This window comes from Sturnira hondurensis, unplaced genomic scaffold, assembly GCF_014824575.4.
Source record: "Sturnira hondurensis isolate 20B ecotype Veracruz unplaced genomic scaffold, ASM1482457v3 Scaffold0018728, whole genome shotgun sequence".
Lineage (NCBI taxonomy): Eukaryota > Metazoa > Chordata > Mammalia > Chiroptera > Phyllostomidae > Sturnira > Sturnira hondurensis.
The window spans coordinates 5,462,563-5,482,844 of NW_028091359.1; the positions used below are offsets into that span (position 1 = coordinate 5,462,563).

At 34.6% G+C, this 20,282-nt stretch overlaps 1 protein-coding gene across 3 annotated transcripts in view; it reads left to right on the plus strand.

Moving 5' to 3' along the window:
• The window catches only part of TANC2 (tetratricopeptide repeat, ankyrin repeat and coiled-coil containing 2), a 321,540-nt gene that overhangs the window by 48,659 nt on the left and 252,599 nt on the right, over positions 1–20,282 (plus strand). For all 3 annotated transcript variants that reach the window (XM_037070369.1, XM_037070370.1, XM_037070371.1), the window contains exon 2: positions 4,933–5,026. In XM_037070369.1, the coding sequence (XP_036926264.1) occupies positions 4,960–5,026 (67 nt within the window). In that variant the 5' untranslated portion in view covers positions 4,933–4,959. The remainder of the gene's footprint in view (positions 1–4,932; positions 5,027–20,282) is intronic.

Consider the following 20,282-nt stretch of genomic DNA (forward strand, 5'->3'; position numbering starts at 1 on the left):
GGGGAGAGGAGGGGAAAAAGTACAGAGAATAAGTAGCATAAATGGTAGGTAGAAAATAGACAGGGGGAGGGTAAGAATAGTATAGGAAATGGAGAAGCCAAATAACTTATATGTATGACCCATGACATGAACTAAAGGGAGGGAATGTGGGTGGGAGGGGGTGTGTAGTGCAGACGGGAGTGAGGGGAGGGAAATGGGGCAACTGTAATAGCATAATTAATAAAACATATATTTTAAAAGAGCCTGGAAATATAATGGTAACTCATTGTAATTTTAATTTCCCCAATGACAAATAATGTTGAGCTCTTTTAGTATGTGTTGGCTATTCATATATCTTCTTTTAAAAATTTTTTATTCAAATCTTTTACTCATTTTAAAAATGTCTATTATTGAGTTGTAGGTGTTTTTATATATCTTACATATCAGTTCTCTGTTAGATATATGTTTTGTGAATACTTTCTCGTACTTTGTGACTGGCTTATTCATTTTCTTAATGTTATTTTTTATCTAGATGTTTTAAAAAATTTTTAATGCAATACAAATACATCAGCTTTTTCTTTTATGGTTATTACTTTTTGTGTTCTAACAATCTTTTGTCTACCTCTAAATAATGAAGACATTCTGTGTTTCCTTCTAAAAGTGTTATGATTTTAATGTTTATGTGATGTTTGATGTTTGATTTATTTTGAATTAACTTTTATGTATAATGTGAGACTGATCAAAGCTAACTTAAAAAAAAAAGAGTATCTATTTATCCCATCATCATTTGCTGGAAAGACTTTCCTTTACCTATTAATGACTTTGTTGAAAACAAATGATCTAAATGTAGTTCTGTTTTTGGACTGCCTAATCCAGTTCCATTGATCTACATGTTGATACTTTAATGACATTACCATGCTGTCGCAGTTACTGGAGCATTAGAACAAGTCTTGAAATCAAGTCATATAAGTGTTCCACCTTTTTTGTTATTTTCCAGGATTGCTTTGAATGTTCCCTAGGCTTTTTGCACTACCATATGCATTTTAGAATCAGCTTCTCAATTTCTACAAAAAATACCTCCTGGAATTTGATTGAGATTGTGTTCTCTCTTTAGAACAATATAGAAAAAATTGGCATTTTAACAATATTGAACATTCCAATCTAAGACCATGGTATATCTCCACTTACTTTAGGTCTTCTTTAATATTTTTGTGGCAGTATTTTGTAGTTTACAGTGTCATTTGTTGAGGATTTTTTGGTCTTATGTTCATAAAGTATGCAATTTATAATTTTTTTCTTGTAATTTCTCTTACATTTTGGCGGTAAGATCATGCTACCCTTATAAAATGTATTGGGAAGCATTACTTCTACATTCCTTTAAAAAAATTTTATATATCAATTTGTGTGTGTGTGTGTGAGAGAGAGAGAGAGAGAGAGAGAGAGAGAGAGGAGAGAGAAGAGAGAAATGTTGCTTGGTTGCCTCCCATACATAAGGTATATGCCCTGTGACTGGGAATTGAGTGGTCAGCTCTTTCTTTGGTTTATAGGACAATGCTCCAACCCAGTGGTCCCCAGTCTTTTTGGCACCAGGGACCGGTTTTGTGGAAGACAGTTTTCCATGGACCAGTGAGGGGATAGTTTCAGGATGGTTCACGCTCATTACATTTATTGTGTACTTTATTTCTGTTATTATTACATTGTAATATATAATGAAATAATTATACAACTCACCACATACTTACCAAAACCATGTGAGAAAAGTGTGTCACGTGGGAAAGAGGCATGGAGGAAGTAGTAAATAAAATAATGGGTGGGCCATCTGTGGACTTAAATAAGTGTTGGATTCTGACTTAAAGCCTGCCACCAGATGCAGCTTAATTGTCACTTGCCATTTATTTTTAGGGTTTTGTTATGAGTCTATACCCAATTGATTTATTATGATCTCTGCAGTCAAATCTCTCTGCTAATGATAATCTGTATTTGCAGCTGCTTCCCAGCACTAGCATCACCGCCTTAGCTCCATCTCAGATCAGCTTTTTAAAAAAAAAGATTTTATTTATTTATCTTTAGAGGGGAAGAGAAGGAGAGAAATATCAATGTATGGTTGCCTCTCGTGAGTCCCCTGCTGGGAACTGGCCTGCAACCCAGGCATGTGCCCTGACTGGGAATTGAAATGTGATCGTGTGGTTCGCAGACCCATGCTCAATCCGATGAGCTACACCAGCCAGGGCCTCATTTCTACTCCTTACTCTTCCCTTCTAATTCTTTGAATTGATTGGCTGTTTGTTTTTGAATGTTGTGAGATGAAGCTTAGATGCTGATTTTTATCCTCTTTTAATACATGCATTTAAGGCATGTAAGATTTAAAATGCACAATTAACCAACTAAACTAAACTGTTTATAAATATTACTTTAGTTCCATCCTGTATGTTTCCATGACTCATATTTTCATGATCATTCATTGCAAATATTTTAAAATTTCCACTGTAGTTTATTTACTCTTTTTGACTTGTGGGTTAGTTAGAAGAGCATCGCTTAATTATTTTCAAGTTGTAGGGAATTTCCTTGATTTTTAAAAGTTATTCACATCTAGCTTAATTGAATTGTATATAGCCAGAGAATATATTCTCAAAGACTAAACCATTTGAAATTTGTTGAGATTTGCCTTATGACCCAGCATATGGCCCATTTTGTTATATGTTTTGTGTATAGTTTATCCTATTTTTATTTGGAAGAGTGTACTATAAATATTTATTATTTAATTGGTTAGTCATATATTTCAAATCTCACATACCTTAGTAAATTATTTTGTCTGCTTGATCTTGTAGCTGTTTGTTAGTAGCAAAAGTTTGTTAGTATCCCATGTAATTTTGAGTTTGTCTGTATCATGTTAGTCTTGTATATTTTTGCTTTATATGTTTTTAAGCTTTGTCATTGCTTCCATTTACATTTAGGATTATGATATCTTGTTGGTAGGACTTTTAATTATGAAGTATCTTTCTTTATCTTTAGTAATGCTTATTGTATTAAGAGTACTTTGATATTAGCGCATCTATGCCAGCTTCCTTTAACTGGTTTTTGGTTGATATGTCGTTCCTGATCATTTTATATATTCATTGTTTCTGTGTCCATAAACAGTCTTTTAGTGGAGTGAATATTTAACATAATAACGTATAATTTGTTTTATATTTTTATATTTTATCCACATGTACTATACTTTTTCTCTTAATTTCTACCTTCTTTGGTTGAATCAAATATTTTAACTATTCTTTTTGTCACCTCTGTTAGCCTTCAGTGGCTACCCTAGAAATTACTATATGAATGTTGAATTATTACAGTCTAAATGAATGTAAATTATTATTTCTCCCACTGTGCAGATATCTTAGAAACTTTAATTCAGTTTACCCTACTCTTGACTTTTTTGTTATTATTGCTGTACATTTTAAATCTCTATATATTTTAAATGCAAGCTAGTATATTATTTTTATAGTCATTGTTTATTCATATTTGCCAAAGTATTTACCTTTTCTGTGGCTCATTTTTTCTTTTCTAGTATCATTTTCCTTCTGTTGGAAGAACTCCCTTTTCATATTTCTTTTACTGGTAAACTCTTTGTATTTTCTTTTTCTGAAGTCACCTTATTTCATTTTTATTTTAAAACGTATTATTTATTTATTTATTTATCTTTAGAGGAGAAGGGAAGGAGAGAGGGAGAGATATATCAATGTATGGTTGCCTCTGCCGAGGACACACAATGTATCGTGTGTCCCCTGCCGGGAAGTGGCCTGCAACCCAGGCATGTGCCCTGATTGGGAATCGAACCGCAGTCCTCTGGTTCGCAGGCCCGTGCTCATCAAACGTATTTTTAACTGTGAATTAGTTTCTTAATTGGCATCTATTTCTTTCAGAATTTGTAAGAAGACATTCTGTTGTCTTCTGTCATTCATCATCTGTTAAAAGTTATCTTTCAGTATACTGATTTTTTTAAATGTGTTTATTTTTTCCCTCTGCTGTTTAAAATGTGGCTGTATATTTCTCATTAATGTTAAAAACTTTTGGTTACCACTTTAAATGTTTCTTTCTTATTTTCTCTCTTTTTCTGAGATTTCATTGGTGTAATGTACATTAGAACTTTTCAGTGGATTCTACATGCCTCTTATATTCATTTCTGTATTTTCAACCTTCATCTCTGTGCTATGGTTTGGATATTTTCTGTTAACCTCTGTTCTAGTACATTGGTTCTGTTCAGTCTGCTTAAGGCACCAAGTACCCACAACACTTTTGGGTAATTTTGCTACAAAGAGCAAGGGTATAGGTGCAGTAATTGGACCATGTGGGAATAAAGAGAGGGGCTTGCTTGTTTGTTTTTGATTAGGAAATGTTAGCATGTTTATGTTATGGTTGGAATAATTCAATAGGGAAAAATAAAACTGGGAAAGAAAAGATCATTGTTGGATAAAATCCCTTGAAAATATGAGAGGACAAAATACAAAGCACAATTAGTTGAATTTTTCTTTGATCGGAATGGGACATAAAGCGGAAAGACACTGATTCATATATGTCAGTAGTCTTGTGAGGTGGAATTCTGGCTTGATCAATGAAAAATACGTAGCAGCTGTAAGTTTCTAGACTCTTAAACTTTGACTGTATGTGCTGAGCATATGGGAAAATTGCCCAAGAAATAGAGAGTCAAATGAAAAGGTAGATTGTATTTATAGCTACCTAATTCCATTTTCTGTTTCTGTGTACCTTCAGTGATAGGTACCTTTTTCTCTTAGGGTACTCAAAGTATTATACTTTTATGGAAATATTTAAATGTTTAATTACATTAATTAAGTGGTTTTGTCATAGTTGAAATTTCTGTACAATATTTCTAAACATAGTTAATTCCTTATAGTGCATTTAAAATTAATTCTGAATTTCTAACATGATTTCCCACATTTTCTTTTGCAGTTTTGTGAGTACTGGAATAGCACAACCATGTTTCGGAATAGTCTCAAGATGCTTCTTACTGGAGGGAAATCAAGTCGTAAAAACAGATCAAGTGGTAGGTGACTATGCTACCTTTATTCTGTGTGATATTTTAGAAAAGGAAATTCTTTTAGGGATCTGAATTAATGCTACAATATTTCTTTTTTAAATGGCTTACTTAATTTAGAAAAAAGAAAGTTTACATTTTTAAGGGTTGCCATACTGTTTATTAAGAGGTACAAACACTTTAATACTTATCAGGAACAGTCAGATAAAGGAAAAGTATATGAAGAAAAATGTTTATTTCTAATATGTAAGAGTAATGCTTCTGGGCACTGTTTATTAAAAACCTTCTAGACCTAAATTTGTTTTTTGAATTAACATGTGAAATTATTTTAAGTCCTAGGAACTTTTTGGGGAGTGAGACTGTAAAGATAGGATCTATCCTCAAAGGGCTGTACAGAAAGTGAAATAGTAAATTGAAGACTTACAGTCATTAAAATAAAATTTATAAACTTTTTTTTTAAGAACAATGAGGTAGTTCTTAGGCTTCTATTGTAAAAATAAACCTAAAGTGTACATATACTTTTGGGGGAGAAATATTGAAGAAAAATATACAGAAAATGTTTGTTTTCTGTTAATAGATTGTAAATACTTATTATAGTCTTTGAATATTCTTAGTTTCTTAATTTTGCTGCATTTTACAAATTTACATTGGTAGTACATTCATTATCACTCACTTCAAAATATTTTTAGACTTCTCTTGTGGTTTCTTCTTGACCAATAGATATTTGAAGTATAATTGTTAATTTTTAAACAGTTGATAATTTCCTGGTTATCTTACCATTAACTTAGCTTAATTATACTATTCTCAGAGAACCTATCCTATGATATTTTATTCTTTTGAAATTGAGATTTGCCTTACAGCTCAATATCTAATCAATTTTGGTGAATGTGACTGCACCTGAAGATAATGTGAATTCTGAATTATGGGGTGCATTGTAGGTCAATTTGGTTAATATTGTATGTCCTCACTTATTTTTAAAAAATTATTTATGAGAAGGGTGTGATTGAATCTCACACTGTGATTGTGAAACTGTCTTGTTTCTCCTAGTTCCTGACAGTTTTTGCTTTATGTATATGGAAGCTAACTTACTAGATCCATTGAAGTTTTGAATTACTATATCTTCCTGTTGAATTGACTGTTTTTACCATAATGAAATGTGTTTCTTCATTTCTAATATTGCCTTTTGTTTGAAAGTTGACTTTTTCTAATATTAGGATAGCTATCCCAGCTTTCTTTTGATTATTAGTGTTTACAAGGTATGATTTGTTTCATTCTTTTACTTGAAATATTTGTACATGCTATACTGTTAAAAGCATATAGTTTCGTTTTCTTTTTCATTCATTCAGACAAGTTTTGTCTCTTAAATGTAGTGTTGGTTCATCTATACTAGTTCAACCAGTGATATATTGGGGTTTACATATAATATATTATTTTGTGCTTTCTACTTGTCCTGCCTGTTCTGTGCTTTTTTTCTCTCTCCTTTCATGCCTTATTTTGGATTGATCAAAACATTTTTTTAATTCTCTATCTCCCCCTATTGACTTGGAAATTATATACTTTATAATTCTTTTGGTTTTAACCTTAAAGTTTTAAGCATCAATCAGTTTGATATCAGTTGGTGCTCTTCTTGGACAGTGAAAGAACCTTAGATTCTTTTGACTTATATGTATTTTAAACTCCACAAGACATTATTGTTGTTGTTTATATTCACTGTTACTTAGATTTACCCATATATTGACCTTCTCATTGATTTTCATTCCTTCCTGCATTCCTCATTTTCTAGAGAGGATAACCTTTCTTTTTGTCTGGTGTACATCCTTTATAATTTCCTTTAGTGGGGGTTTTCTTGTGGAAAATTTACTTTAGTTTTTGCCTATCTAAAAATACCTTCATTTTTTGTAGAATATTTTTGCCAGGAGTAAAATTCTGGGTTGATAATTGTTTTCTTTCAAATATTGTTCATTGTCTTTTGGCTTCTTGAATTATTTCTGGTGAGAAATCAAGTATCAGCTTAGAATTACTATCTCTTTCAAGGCAATCTATCTGTTTTTCATATTGTTTTCAGTTTTCTAGATTTACATTGATGTGTATACGGGTGGTTTTCTTTTTAACTATCTTATCTGTCTTCTATTTATTTATGATTGTAGAGCTTGATGAATCTGTGACTTGATGTCTTTCACAGTTTTAAAAAGCTATTATTCATTATCTCTTCAAATTTTAAATTTTTAATATTTTTTTCTCTTTTTCTAGGACTCAAGTTATATATTTGATAGGCCACATGCGTATCATCTATGTCTCTTACACACTCTATCCTTTGTCTCTATACTTTATGCTGGATATTTTATTTGGTATGCTTTATCCTGGGTTAGACATACTTTACAGTTCATTAATTCACTCTTCACTGGTATATAATCTGCTCTTAACTATATTCAGTTCTTGATTTTAGTTGGTTTTTTAAAAGATTTTATTTATTTTTAGAGAGAGGGGAAGGAAAAGAGAAAGAGGGAGAGAAACATCAGTGTGTAGTTGCCTCCCATGTACCCTGCACTGGGAACCTGGCCCACAACCCAGGCATGTGCCCTATCCAAGAATCAAACCAGCAACCCTTTGGTTTGCATGCCAGCACTCAATCTACTGAGCTACCTGAGCCAGGGCTTAATTTTAGTTTTTACATATTTCAGTTTTAGAACTTCCATTTGCTTTTTTACTTTCTTTTAAATTTAGAAATAATTTTAAGCTTATTGAGAGGTTGCAACAGTAGTACAAAGAACGCTGCAGATTCACAAATTAATTACTTTTCACTGCATTTTCATTATCATTCTCTCCATACAGTCTTCCTGTCTCCACCACACTACCCTTTCTTGCTCTCACTTTTAAAAAAAATTGCTTGAGAGTAACTTAGATATATCATGACATTTTAATCCTAGATTTTTTCAGTGTGTATTTCTTAAGGACCAGGAAATTGTTTTATGTAACTGCAGTACAGTTGTCAACCTCAGGCAGTTAAGCACTGTCACAGCACTTTCACCCCATCTGCTGTCTATTTTCCAAATTTTGTTAATAATTTCCGTTACAGAATTTTCCCCCTTGCTCTCCAAGATCCAGTCCAGGGTAAGATGTTATTGTATATCACTTGTCATATATTTTTATTCTCAATGTTCCTTGACATTTTGAATAATAAAAACTTTCTTTAAAAAAATAGAGTATTCCTGATTTGGGGTTTGATTTTTTTTTATGATTAGATTCAGATTATAATCTCTGGTCAGAATGTTACATAATATATGTTGTTTTCTTTTGGGGATATTATAGCCGGAGGCACACAGTGTCCATCTGTCACTCATTAGTGACTTTGATGACCAAATCAAGGTTGCTGTCTAAATTTTTTGAAATAAGCCTTCCATTTTGGGTTAATTATAGATTTACAGAAAAGTTGCAATGGTAGTACAGAGAATTCTTATATACTCTTTATCCAGTTTTCCCTATTGTCACGTTTTATGTTTCTGTGGTACATTTGTCAAAACTGAGAAACCAACATTGGTATATTACTATTAACTAAACTGCAGATTTTTATTTTGATTTCATTAGCTTTTCCATTAATGACCTCATTCTGTTCCAGAATCCAATCCAGAGAACCTTATGTCTAGTTATTGCGTCTCCCCAAACATCAATCAATATGGCAGAAGACAAATAGTAACTAACATCCAGCCACTGGTCACCTTTTGATTGTGTGGATGTGGGTGTTCTCTCATTCATGTGTGTGTGTGTATATATGTATGTATGTATGTATGTGTGTGTGATCAAAACTGCCTCCAAATTTAACATTAAAGAAATGGTGTATCCTTTTGTTTTCTAGCTTAGAATGATGATATTCTTAGACACCTTCAGTTATTCACTTTTTAGAAAATCCTCACCTGAGGATATGTTTTTATAGATTTGAGAGAGAGAGGACAGTAGGGCTGGGGATGGTGGGGGGAGAGAAAGAGAGAGAGAAACATCAGCGTGAGAGAGAAACATTGATCAGTTGCATTCTGTATGTTCCCGGACCAGGGATCAAACCCACAACCTAGGTATGTGCAATGACTGGGAGTCACATTCTCAACCTTTTGGTGTATGGGATGACACTCCAACCAACTGAACCACCCAGCCAGGACCACTTGTTCCCTTTGGAAACCAGCACTAGCATTTCCTCTCACTTCACAACAATTGCTTATGAAAGATGACCAGTAGAAAATAATAGAGCCATGTTGAGATGCAAATGTTGGATGTTTTTTTGACCCAAGTGACTCATTTCCACATACTGTCCTTGCTAGAGGTAGGTATCAAATTTGTGCTTTAGCAAAGTTACAAATTACTGTGTTTAAGACTTTTGAGTAACTACTGCTGTAGTAGATACTGTGTTATTAAATCCATACATTTCAAGGTTCTACTGCAGTATTAAAGTTAATTTTTTTTATTTACTAGGTAACTAATTATATCAGTAAGGATTTTGGGGGGTCTTATTTTAGTATTTGTTTTTCTCTGTGGCTTTTCTTGTATAATGCTTATAATTTAGAGTAATTGTAAGTTAGAGTAATTATAAAAATAGTGATTTGTATTCTGTATGGAAAGAACCCTATTTGTAGAGAAGCAGTTTATTTTTTCAAACATACTCCAAGGCAAGAATTTCGAACAATAAATCATATATTGAAAGGAAAAATGTGATATCATTAGTGTTTTTATCATTACAGATTTTTCTGTAGTCATTAATAATTGGATGGCTATTTTGTCTTCACATTAACTTTGGCTCATGGCTTATTTTTAAGATTAATAAGGTAAGATTTTTCATAGGCATAATCATTTGTTTTGGGAAACCAACTTAGTATTTAGTTTTAAAAGCATTTGTAAAAATGGTAAATTGCCTATTCTAATTAACTTTTAAATAGTTGATCTGAATTTTTGTGTGGGCCACTAGATAAATATTTCATTATTTTGATTTTACATCAAATAATAGGAAACAAATTTTCTGAGGTAAAATTTTCCCCATAAGGGCATGTGGATATATAAACTTCGTTTATAACTTTATTCATATTTATGAAGTAGAAGTTCTTCCTGACGATTGTAGGACTAGGTGCTCCTAAGTTTTGTGAAAACATAAATGTGTGGCTTTTTTGAATAATGAAAAAGGAAAATATGTGTTTCTGTGTTTACTAAAAGTTAAATGTTTATATATATCTTAACTCATCATAACTTTATTATTTAAAATCATTCAAATAATTAGTAAAAGTTCAAATATGCTTCTTTGATACAAGTGATGTCATGATTTATATCCTTGTCTCATTATTTTGGTAAAGCATCATTCAGGTATGAGGGGAAAAAGTACTGTCCATTTCAGGTGTTCAGGAACTCAGAAAGTAGCCTAAGTATAACAGCGCTTGCCCTTAATTGACCTGAGCTAGAGATATAATGGCAGTGTTAGATTTTATGTTTTATCCATCATTGGTATTACCTTAAATGCTTGGGGCACTGATACTTCTTTGTTTAATGACTTGTTCATGGTGGATCATTTCCTCGTGTGCTTCCTAAGGTTTGTTTATAAGCTCATCTCAGCTAAGAATTGCTTTCTGTGGGAATGCAGTACTGTTGACTGTTGAATGTAGTGATATAGGCCATGCCTTGATTTTTAAAAGTGGCTCATTGTGGTAAAATACATGTAACATGAAGTTCACCACATTAACCATTTTTAAAAATATATTTTATTGATTATGCTATTACAGTTGTCCCATTTTTCCTCTTTACTCGCCTCCACCTTGCACACCCTTGCCCACACACGGTCCCCCCTTTAGTTCGTGTCCTTGTGTCATAAGTTCTTCAGCTTCTTTATTTCTCATACTATTCTTAACCTCTCCCTGCCTATTTTCTGCCTACTGTCTATGCTACTTATTCTCTGTACCTTTTCCCCCTCTCTCCTCCTCCCACTCCCCTGTTGCTAATCCTCCATGTGATCTCCATTTCTGTGACTCTGTTCCTGTTCTACTTGTTTGCTTAGTTTGTTTTTGTTTTAGTTGTGGTTGTTAATAATTGTGAGTTTGCTGTCATTTTACTATACATGTTTTTTATCTTCTTTTTTTAGATAAATCCCTGTAACATTTCGAATAATAAGGGCTTAGTGATGATGAACTCCTTGAACTTGACCTTACCTGAGAAGTACTTTATCTGCCCTTCCATCCAAAAGCTTTGCTGGATAGAGCAGTCTTAGATGTAGGTCCTTGCCTTTCATGACTTGGAATACTTCTTTCCAGTCCCTTTTTGCCTGTAAGGTGTCTTTTGAGAAATCAGCTGACAGTCTGATGGGGACTCCTTTGTAGGTGACTGTCTCCTTCGCTCTTGCTGCTTCTAGGATTCTCTCCTTCATTTTAATCTTGGCTTATGTAATTATGATGTGCCTTGGTGTGTTCCTCCTTGGGTCCAACTTCTTTGGGACTCTCTGAGCTTCCAGGATATCCTGGAAGTCTATTTCCTTTGCCAGATTGGGGAAGTTCTCCTTTATTAGTTGTTCAAATAACTCTTCCACTTGTTGTTCTTCCTCTTCTTCTTCTGGTACCCCTATGATTTGGATGTTGGAACGTTTAAAGATGTCCTGAAAGTTCGTAAGCCTCTCCTCATTTTTTTGAATTCTTGTTTCTTCTTTTCTGTTTGATTTTCTTTCTTCCTTCTGGTCCACTCCCTTGATTTGAGTCCCAGTTTCCTTCCCATCCCTATTGGTTCCCTGTACATTTTCCTTTATTTCACTTAGCATAGCCTTTATTTTTTCATCTAATTTGCGACCAAATTTAACCAATTCTGTGAGCATCCTGATCACCAGTGTTTTGGACTGTGCATCTGATAGGTTGGCTATCTCTTGGTTGCTTAGATATATTGGCCTTGTAGCTTTGATCAGTTCTTTCACTTGGGCCTTTTTTTTACTTTGTCTTGATGCTCCTGTTGTGTAGTAAGGGGCAGAGTCTTAGGTGTTCAGCAGGGCAGGGGAACTCACTTTGCACTCTTGTAACGTTTATATGGGAGTGGTCTGAGGAGGAACAATGGTGCTTTCTCTGCTCTCTGCTGGATTTCAGTGCGTTTGGCGTTTCCCCAAAGCAAATTGCGCCCTTCTGTTTCTGGTTCCTGTGTGGGTGGGCTTGTGTATGTTCTAGGGCCCTTTGGGTCACTCCAACAAACTCTCCTGTGAGGCTTGAGAGTCTCTCCTGACACGCCAACCCGCACAGGTGCTTTCAGTTGGTGTTTTGAGGCTTTATTTCCCCTTGCTGGAGCCCTGGGTTGCACGGTATGTCTTACTCCCCAGTTTCGCCTGGTTTATCTGCACGCAAATGTGGGACCACCCAGTTCACCAGCCTCCTTGCCCACTGTGCCCGACCACAATCCGCTGCCTCACTGGGTTCGCTCGCTGCCACCCCACGTCTGGGGTCTGCCAGCCATGCTTTTTTTGTAGCAAGCCCTCTCCACCCAGCTGCCAGACTCCGCCCCTCCTAATGGTCTGGATGAATGTGTCTATTTTAACTCCTTGGTTGTTGGACTTCCATTCGGTTCAATTTTCTGTCAGTACTGGGGTGGTTTTTTTTTGTTTGTTTCAGAATTTGTTGTTGTTTTTATTTTGGTTGTGCAAGGAGGCACAGTGTGTCTACCTATGCCTCCATCTTGGCCGGAAGTCCAAGACCCACTTTAACCATTTTTAATTGTACAGTTAAGTGGCATTAATTACATTAACAGTGTTGTGCAACCATCACCCCTATTTATTTCCCCAAATTTTGCATCACCCCAAAGATAAAGTTTGTACCCACTAAGTGTTAACTTCCCCTTTCTCTTTCTCTCTAGCCCCGATACCTATTTTCTATCTCTGTGAATATGCCTTTTCCAGATATTTCACAGAAGTGCAGTTATACAATTTTTGTTCTTTTGTGTCTGTCTAGCATGTTTTCAAAGTTCATTCCTGATGTGGTATGTATCAGAACTTCATTCTTTTTTATGACTGAATAATATTCATTTGTATGTATATTCCACATTTTGCTTATCCATTTATCTGTTAATAGATAGTTGAGTTATATAGTCAGTAATTACTTTAAGGAAGATAACTCTGGCATCAGTATATAAAATGAACTGCAGTGAGTAGACTAATAAGACATGATGAAATGGCTAAAGGACTAAAGAGGATACACAAGGTAAAATAGAAAGAATTTAGTTACTAGAGTGGCTGCGAAAAGAAGAGAATGAAGGAAATAAGTAGTTCTGAAGTTTCTGGAGAGACTGGCAAATGTGACACTGCATTATTCCGCACCCACATTATGTAGGGGGCACTTGAGAGTCAGCCACACACTGATGTTTCTCTCCCTCTCTTTCTCCCTTCCCCTCTCTCTAAAAATAAATAAATAAAATCTTTAAAACAAAAAGACTTCACCTGAAAAAAAGATCATATATTGAATGATTAACTATCCAGAGACATTGTTACCTTTTATACTAAATTTTGCTTTCAGATGTTCTTCCAGGTTCCTTTCTAATTTACCTTTGTTTGAGTTTTGGGATTAAGTTTCCCCTGGACTTTAGGACAATTTAATGTTATAAGCCCTGAACTGCAGTATTTCACCCTAGAGATTCATTTCCATGATTGTCTTTCATAATTTGGTACTTTCATAGATTACTATTTCCACCTATATTACTGAAGAATGAAGCCAGAGAAAACTATGTAGGGTTAATGCTGTCAGCACAAACCCTGTTGGGACTATGTAATTCTTTCTAATTTAATGGAAGTAATTTTCATCTCTTGTTTAGTTGCCCCCATCCTCAACTTGTACAAGTTACTTGAAATTTATTTATTTTTATTTTTTAAGTATATTATATTGATTATGATATTACAGTTACCCTATTTTCTCCTCTTTATTCCCTTTTGCCATGTATCCCCCTCCCACCAGCATCCCCCCCTTAGTTCATATCCATGGGTTGTACATATAAGTTGTTTGGTTTCCCCATTTCCTATAGTATTCTTAACCTCCGCTGTCTATTTTGTACCTACCAGTTATGCTTCTTATTCCTTGTACATACCCCTCCATTCTCCAGTCCCCGCCCCCACAGCTGATAACCCTCTGTGTAATCTCCATTTCTGTGGTTCTGTTCCTATTCTAGTTGTTTACATTGTTTTTTAGGTTCAGTTGTTGATAGTTGTGAGTTTGTTGTCATTTTATTGTTCATAGTTTTGATCTTCTTTTTCTTAGATAAGTCTCTTCAACATTTCATATAATAAGGGCTGGGTGATGATGAGCTTCTTGAACCTGACCTTATCTGGGAAGCACTTTATCTGCCCTTCCATTCTAAATGAAAGCTTTGCTGGATAGAGCAATCTTGGATGTAGGTCCTTGCCTTTCATGACTTGGAATACTTCTTTCCAGCTCCTTCTTGCCTGCAAGGTCTCTTTTGAGAAATCAGTTGGCAGTCTGATGGGAACTCCTTTGTAGGTGACTGTCCCCTTATCCCTTGCTGCCTCTAGAATCCTCTCCTTCATTTTAATCTTTGCTAATGTAATTATGATGTGGCTTGGTGTGTTCCTCCTTGGGTCCAACTTCTTTGGGACTCTCTGAGCTTCCTGGATTTCTGGAAGTGTATTTCCTTTGCCAGATTGGGGAAGTTCTCCTTTATTATTTGTTCACATAAGTTTTCCACTTATTGCTGTTCATCTTCTCCTTCTGGTACCCCTATAATTTGGATGTTGGAACATTTAAAGTTGTCCCAGAGGTTCCAAAACTTCTCATTATTTTGAATTCTCATTTCTTCATTCTGTTCTTGTTGATCGTTTATTTCTTCCTTCTGATTCAAACCTTTGATTTGGGTCCTCGTTTCCTTTCCATCACTGTTGGTTCCCTATACATTTCCCTTTATTTCACTTTTCACAGCCTTGATTTTTCCTCAATTTTGTGACTATACTGAACCATTTCTGTGAGCATCCTGATTACCAGTGTTTAAAACTCTGCATCTAATAGGTTGGCTATCACCTCACTGCTTAGTTCTTTTACTTGGAGTTTTGATCTGTTCTTTCATTTGGGCCATAATTCTTTGTCTCAGTACACTTGTTATGTAGGAAGGGGCAGAGCCTTAGATATTTGCCAGGGTGGAGCAATTCACTTTGCTGCATTATGGGCCTGTTCTCGAGGACAGGGTCCAAGAGGGAACAATGCCACTCACTGGGCACTTGCCTTACTTTCAGTCACTTTCCCCGTTTCCAATAAACAGATTGTGTTCTTTCCCAGGTGCTAATTCCCAGGTAGGTAGGCTTGTGTACATTTCCAAGATCCCATGGACCCCTCTAACAGGCTCTTTTGTGAGACTAGAAGTTCCTGCTGCTGCTGCTGTTGCTGCAACCCCCACTGGTTTTTATAGCCAGAGGTTTTGAGGCTTTATTTCTCCACACTGGAACCTGGGTTGCGTGGTCTATCTTTCTCCTCAGTTATTCCTCCCAGCTTATCTGCACACAAATGCGGGACCACCTGGTCTGCCAGCTGCTACCTTGCCACCCATCCTCTTGCCCTGGCTTCCTGTCTACTCCCCTACTACCTGTGTGGATGAATGTTTCTTCTTTAACTCCTTGGTTGTCAGACTTATATACAGTTAGATTTTTTAGCAGTTCTGTTATGTTTTTGTTTTTAAATTAGTCATTATCTGTCTTTTGGTTGTGGGAAGAAGTAAAGAGTATCTACCTGCGTCCCCATGTTGGCCAGAAGCCAGAGTTGCTTGAAATTTAACATTATGATTTATTAGTAATTTAAAGTTTCCCCATTAAAATTGTCTTTGATTATTAATCCAAGTTTTCATATTTTAAACAACACAATAAAAAATAAATCATTTAAACTGGTTTAATTTGGACATAACAACAGCAGATCAGTTACTAAAAAATCCAAGTATATATTAGACATACCCATCATAATCCTACATTCATAATCTGAGTGTTCAATAAAAAAATAAATATTTAGGAAGTAGGTTTTGCTTTCTGATTAAAAAATGGGTTTAAATCATCAGTTAAATACATAATTTTATACTACTTAATTTTATGTTATGTTTTTATATATCTAGTAATGCTTTCACCAAGTTGAAATAATTTTAACACTGTCAGATTTTTCATTTGAATATATCTAGTTTTTTCCCCCCTCAGGAAACTTTAAATATTTAAAATAAAGAAAACTCTAGATTGTAGATTTATTGCTTTTGTAAATTTATGGTATTCTTTACTGTCCCAGAGACTCCTTATATATAGTATAATCATGCTTGCTTCTGTTTTCTTTTGGTACATGGGAATTTTAATAAAAATACCTGTATGTACTCAATACAGATGATAGTAAAAGTTTAATGATGGAGCCAAGAAATGAGTGAAATCCTAGAGGGAGAAAAGTATCTTTTTAAAATGCTAAAGTAGTATTTACAACTCTTATCCTCAAGGATCTGTAGAATACATTTCTATAAATGGGGAATATATTCAGTACATGTATAAGTTAGCTGTATGTCTTACTTTAACCAAAAATTTAACCTTAAAAGCAAGCTCTGCAATACCTCCTTCCCTCGTTTTCATAGATTTCTTGTATTCAGGTTTTATTCGACTTGTTAGAGAAAACAGGTTAACTTACTTTTTCCAGATTGAGTTTCCGACCTGAAGTCATGGATTTTTTTGTTTTTTGTTTTTTTTAATCCATCCCCAAGTATCCTGCCATCAAAAAACCTGGTTCTTTAGAAGCCTTCAAAATGATCTTTAGACCATTTCTTACCAAGATACAGAGGTATTCTGGTCATGTGTCTGAACCAGGGATGAACAGTGGGTTTTTGTTTTGTTTTTTCCTAAGCCACCATTAATCTTTTACTGTTAGTAAATTGAAGTAGCAAGTAGTATTAAAAAATGTCACCTTTGCAATTAGGAGGAGACTAAAAGTCTTGAATGGTAACTCCATGATTCAGTAATTTTCAAATAAAATGCCTTTTGTAAAATTATTTCATATCATCAATAGGATATGTCAGTGAAGTAATATTAATAAAAATATACATGATAAAAATACAATTATGAAACTAATTTTGTTTATGTAACAGAAGAGTTTTACTATCCTTAGATGAGTCTATGGTATTGAAATATTCTTTCTATATTTATATGAAGATAGAACACTTAGAAACATACTTTGGCCCTGGCCGGGTAGCTCAGTTGGTGGGAGCATCATCCTGATGCACAGAGGGTTGGGGATTTGATGTCTATTTGTAGCACATGCAGGAGTCAACCAGTGAGTACAAGGATGGGTGGAACAACAGACTGATGTCTGTCTGTCTGTCTGTCTCCCTCCCTCCCTTCCCCGCTTCCTCTCTCTTTAAAAATCAATAAATAAAAAAAATTTTAAACTACTTAAAAAAGAAAAAGAAAAATATGTTCATCTCTGTGTACAATTGATTTGGATTCAGCATACATTTATTGAATTCTCTGAGCCATTCACTATATTAGCTATTTTAACTAAAATTATACTCATTTATTAGTCTACATTAAATATGTGTAAAAACTGAAATCTGCAAGGTGATTTCCTTTTGCTTACTAAGGATTTTATGTTACAGAGCCTGTTTTGGTTAGGAAAAAACTTGGTTAAATATCATTTATAATTACTGTAAAGCATTTAAATAGTAAGTAGTCTGTGCTCACACCAAGAATGTTATTAGGAATAAAACCATCTCATCCATTTTTGTATCCTTGGCCCGTGTTTTTAAATAAATATTTGTCACATGGCATCAATTTTATGAAAAGTTGTAACATTACCTTATATTTTGTTATTTTAAAATATCAGATAAAACTAGTTTGGGATCATTTTACAATAATTTAGTGACCCTTTCGAATAGTGCTGTGATGGTACATATGTTTTAAATATACATCGTCTCGTACAGTAAGGTATGACTACCCCAAAGTGGTTCATTAAATCGCGTAACAAAGATGTGTTAGTGCTTACTGTGTATTAAGCACTGTGGTACATGCTGGAGATAATTTCCACTCTCGGGGCTCTAAATCTAATAGAGGAGAGAGATTCCTAAACTGACGGTGAAAATACAGTTGGAGGATTAGCAGGGAGGGGAGGAGAATGCAAGTTGAACTTTGAAGGATAGGAATGTGTTAGGTGTCCACACAGAGAAAGGGGCATTGATGGTAGATATGAGCCTACGTGGTGCATTTCTAGCAACTGCAAAAATTCTCTCTTCCTGGAACCTAGAGTGAGTTAGAAAGTTGCTAAAAAGAATGGGTAGTTGGTTAATCACTCACAGTTAATGATGTGTTTTGTATGACCTGCTAAAGAGTTTGGATTATATCCTTAAAGCCACAAGAGAGCCATTGCAGAGTTTGAAATGGTGAATAAAAAGATTTTAACATCTAAATTTAGTATTCCCGTCTTCAGATTTATTAAATTTCAAATTTCTGTAGGAAATAAAAATTTTATGTTAAAATTTAAATATGATTAGGTTCTAGATAGTCTTTTTTCTGCTCAGTTATATTTGCTATTTTAGCAGTTAGAACAGTTAGAATTACCAAAGACCCAATTTAAAGGGACTGAGATATGAAAGGAACTTATAAGTTCACATAATAAAGAATTCTTGAGAGTTGGTGATTATAGATAAATTGAATCTGAAGCCTGATATCATAATCAAGGACTCAATTTCCATCTTTTTGTTCTGCCATTTTTAGGATATTGGTTATTGTTGTCACTTGTCCTTACATAGCTACAGAACAACTGCCATACCTTCAACTTTTGTATCCTAACACAACATTGTTCGGAGACTGCCAGAACAACTGGCCCTTTCTTGAGTCCCTTTTAAGATTAAGATAGACTTTTCGAATGGGGGAGGGGCCTTCCCCCATTCCCCTCACACCCCATTGGCCAAATTATAGCATATAACTTTTCTTAAACTAATTGATGTAATTACAACTACTGTTATTAAGATTTACTTACTAATTAAGGTTCACGTTGGAGGCTGGGAAGAGAACCTGCAAGTACCCGAAGCAAATACCTGAAATAAAACCAGTGTTCAGTTAGTATGAAAGAAGGGGTTGTGTATGCAATCAGTGGAGTCTGCCACTTTGTTTTATTAATCTGGCTATGGATTTTTTTTTAAACATAGCAGTCTTTCTGACACCAGGAGTTAGATGGACGCACATTTTCCCCCAAAGAGGAAAGACAGTACCTCCTTATGTCTGTAATACTAAATATTTTGCTGCGATGTTTCCAGGTGATAGGGACTTGTTATGGTGTGATTGAATCTATTTGAGTCTTATCCATTTTGGAAAGTTCTAAAGACTAACCAAGTTCTAACCAAGTTCTAACCAAGTTCTAAAGACTTGGTTTCTGGCCTGTAAGCTGAGGACTGAGTTCTGAACCTTACATAGGATTTCAGAGGCCTTGCCTGGGAAACAAACCGTCACATAATTCCAGAAGATACATTTCTTTGATTATTCTTGACAAGTGAATTCTTCTGTATTCTGGAGTGGGAGTAGATGGGGATTTACTTAATCTTTCTCCTGAATACATATATATATTTTTAATGATGTGAAACTTTGGGTGTGTCGGTAAGGAGGCAGGTTTTTCAAATTTAAATATTTGTAGCAGATTTGTCCTTCCATGCTAACCACAAAGACTTGGCTGTTTGAAAAGGGGGATGTACAGTGCAAGAAAGAGAATATTGAAGAAAAAACCTTTTTTTTTCAAAAGAATGCTTGGCTGTATATATTTGCTTTAAAAATTTACCTCATGCCTCATACCATTGCTTCTGATATTACTCATCTACTAGTTGATTAGTACATTCATTCTTGACTCAGAATATTGTATTATACTGCCATTCTTTGTTTCCATCAGCAGTAATGGTTTGTTCCTTTTTATTACTGAATGTTATACCATTGTATTACAGTTTGTTTATTCATTCATCCACTACAGAACATTTGAGATATTTCCAGTTTGGGGCAATTATGAATAGAGCCATTAAGTAATCATGCACAGGTTTTTGTGTGACATAAGTTTTTATTTCTTCAGTGTCAGTGCTTAGGAGTGGGATTATTGGGTTATACAGTAGGTGTAGGTGTAACTTTGTAAGAAACTGTCAAACTACTTTCCAGAGTAGCTGCACCATTTTCGTTCCTACCAGCATTGTATGAGAGTTCCAATTGTTCCACATCCTTGCTAGTCTTTAATATTTAAAAAATAATTTTTTAAATTTAAAAATATTTTAAAAGAATTTAGCCATTCTA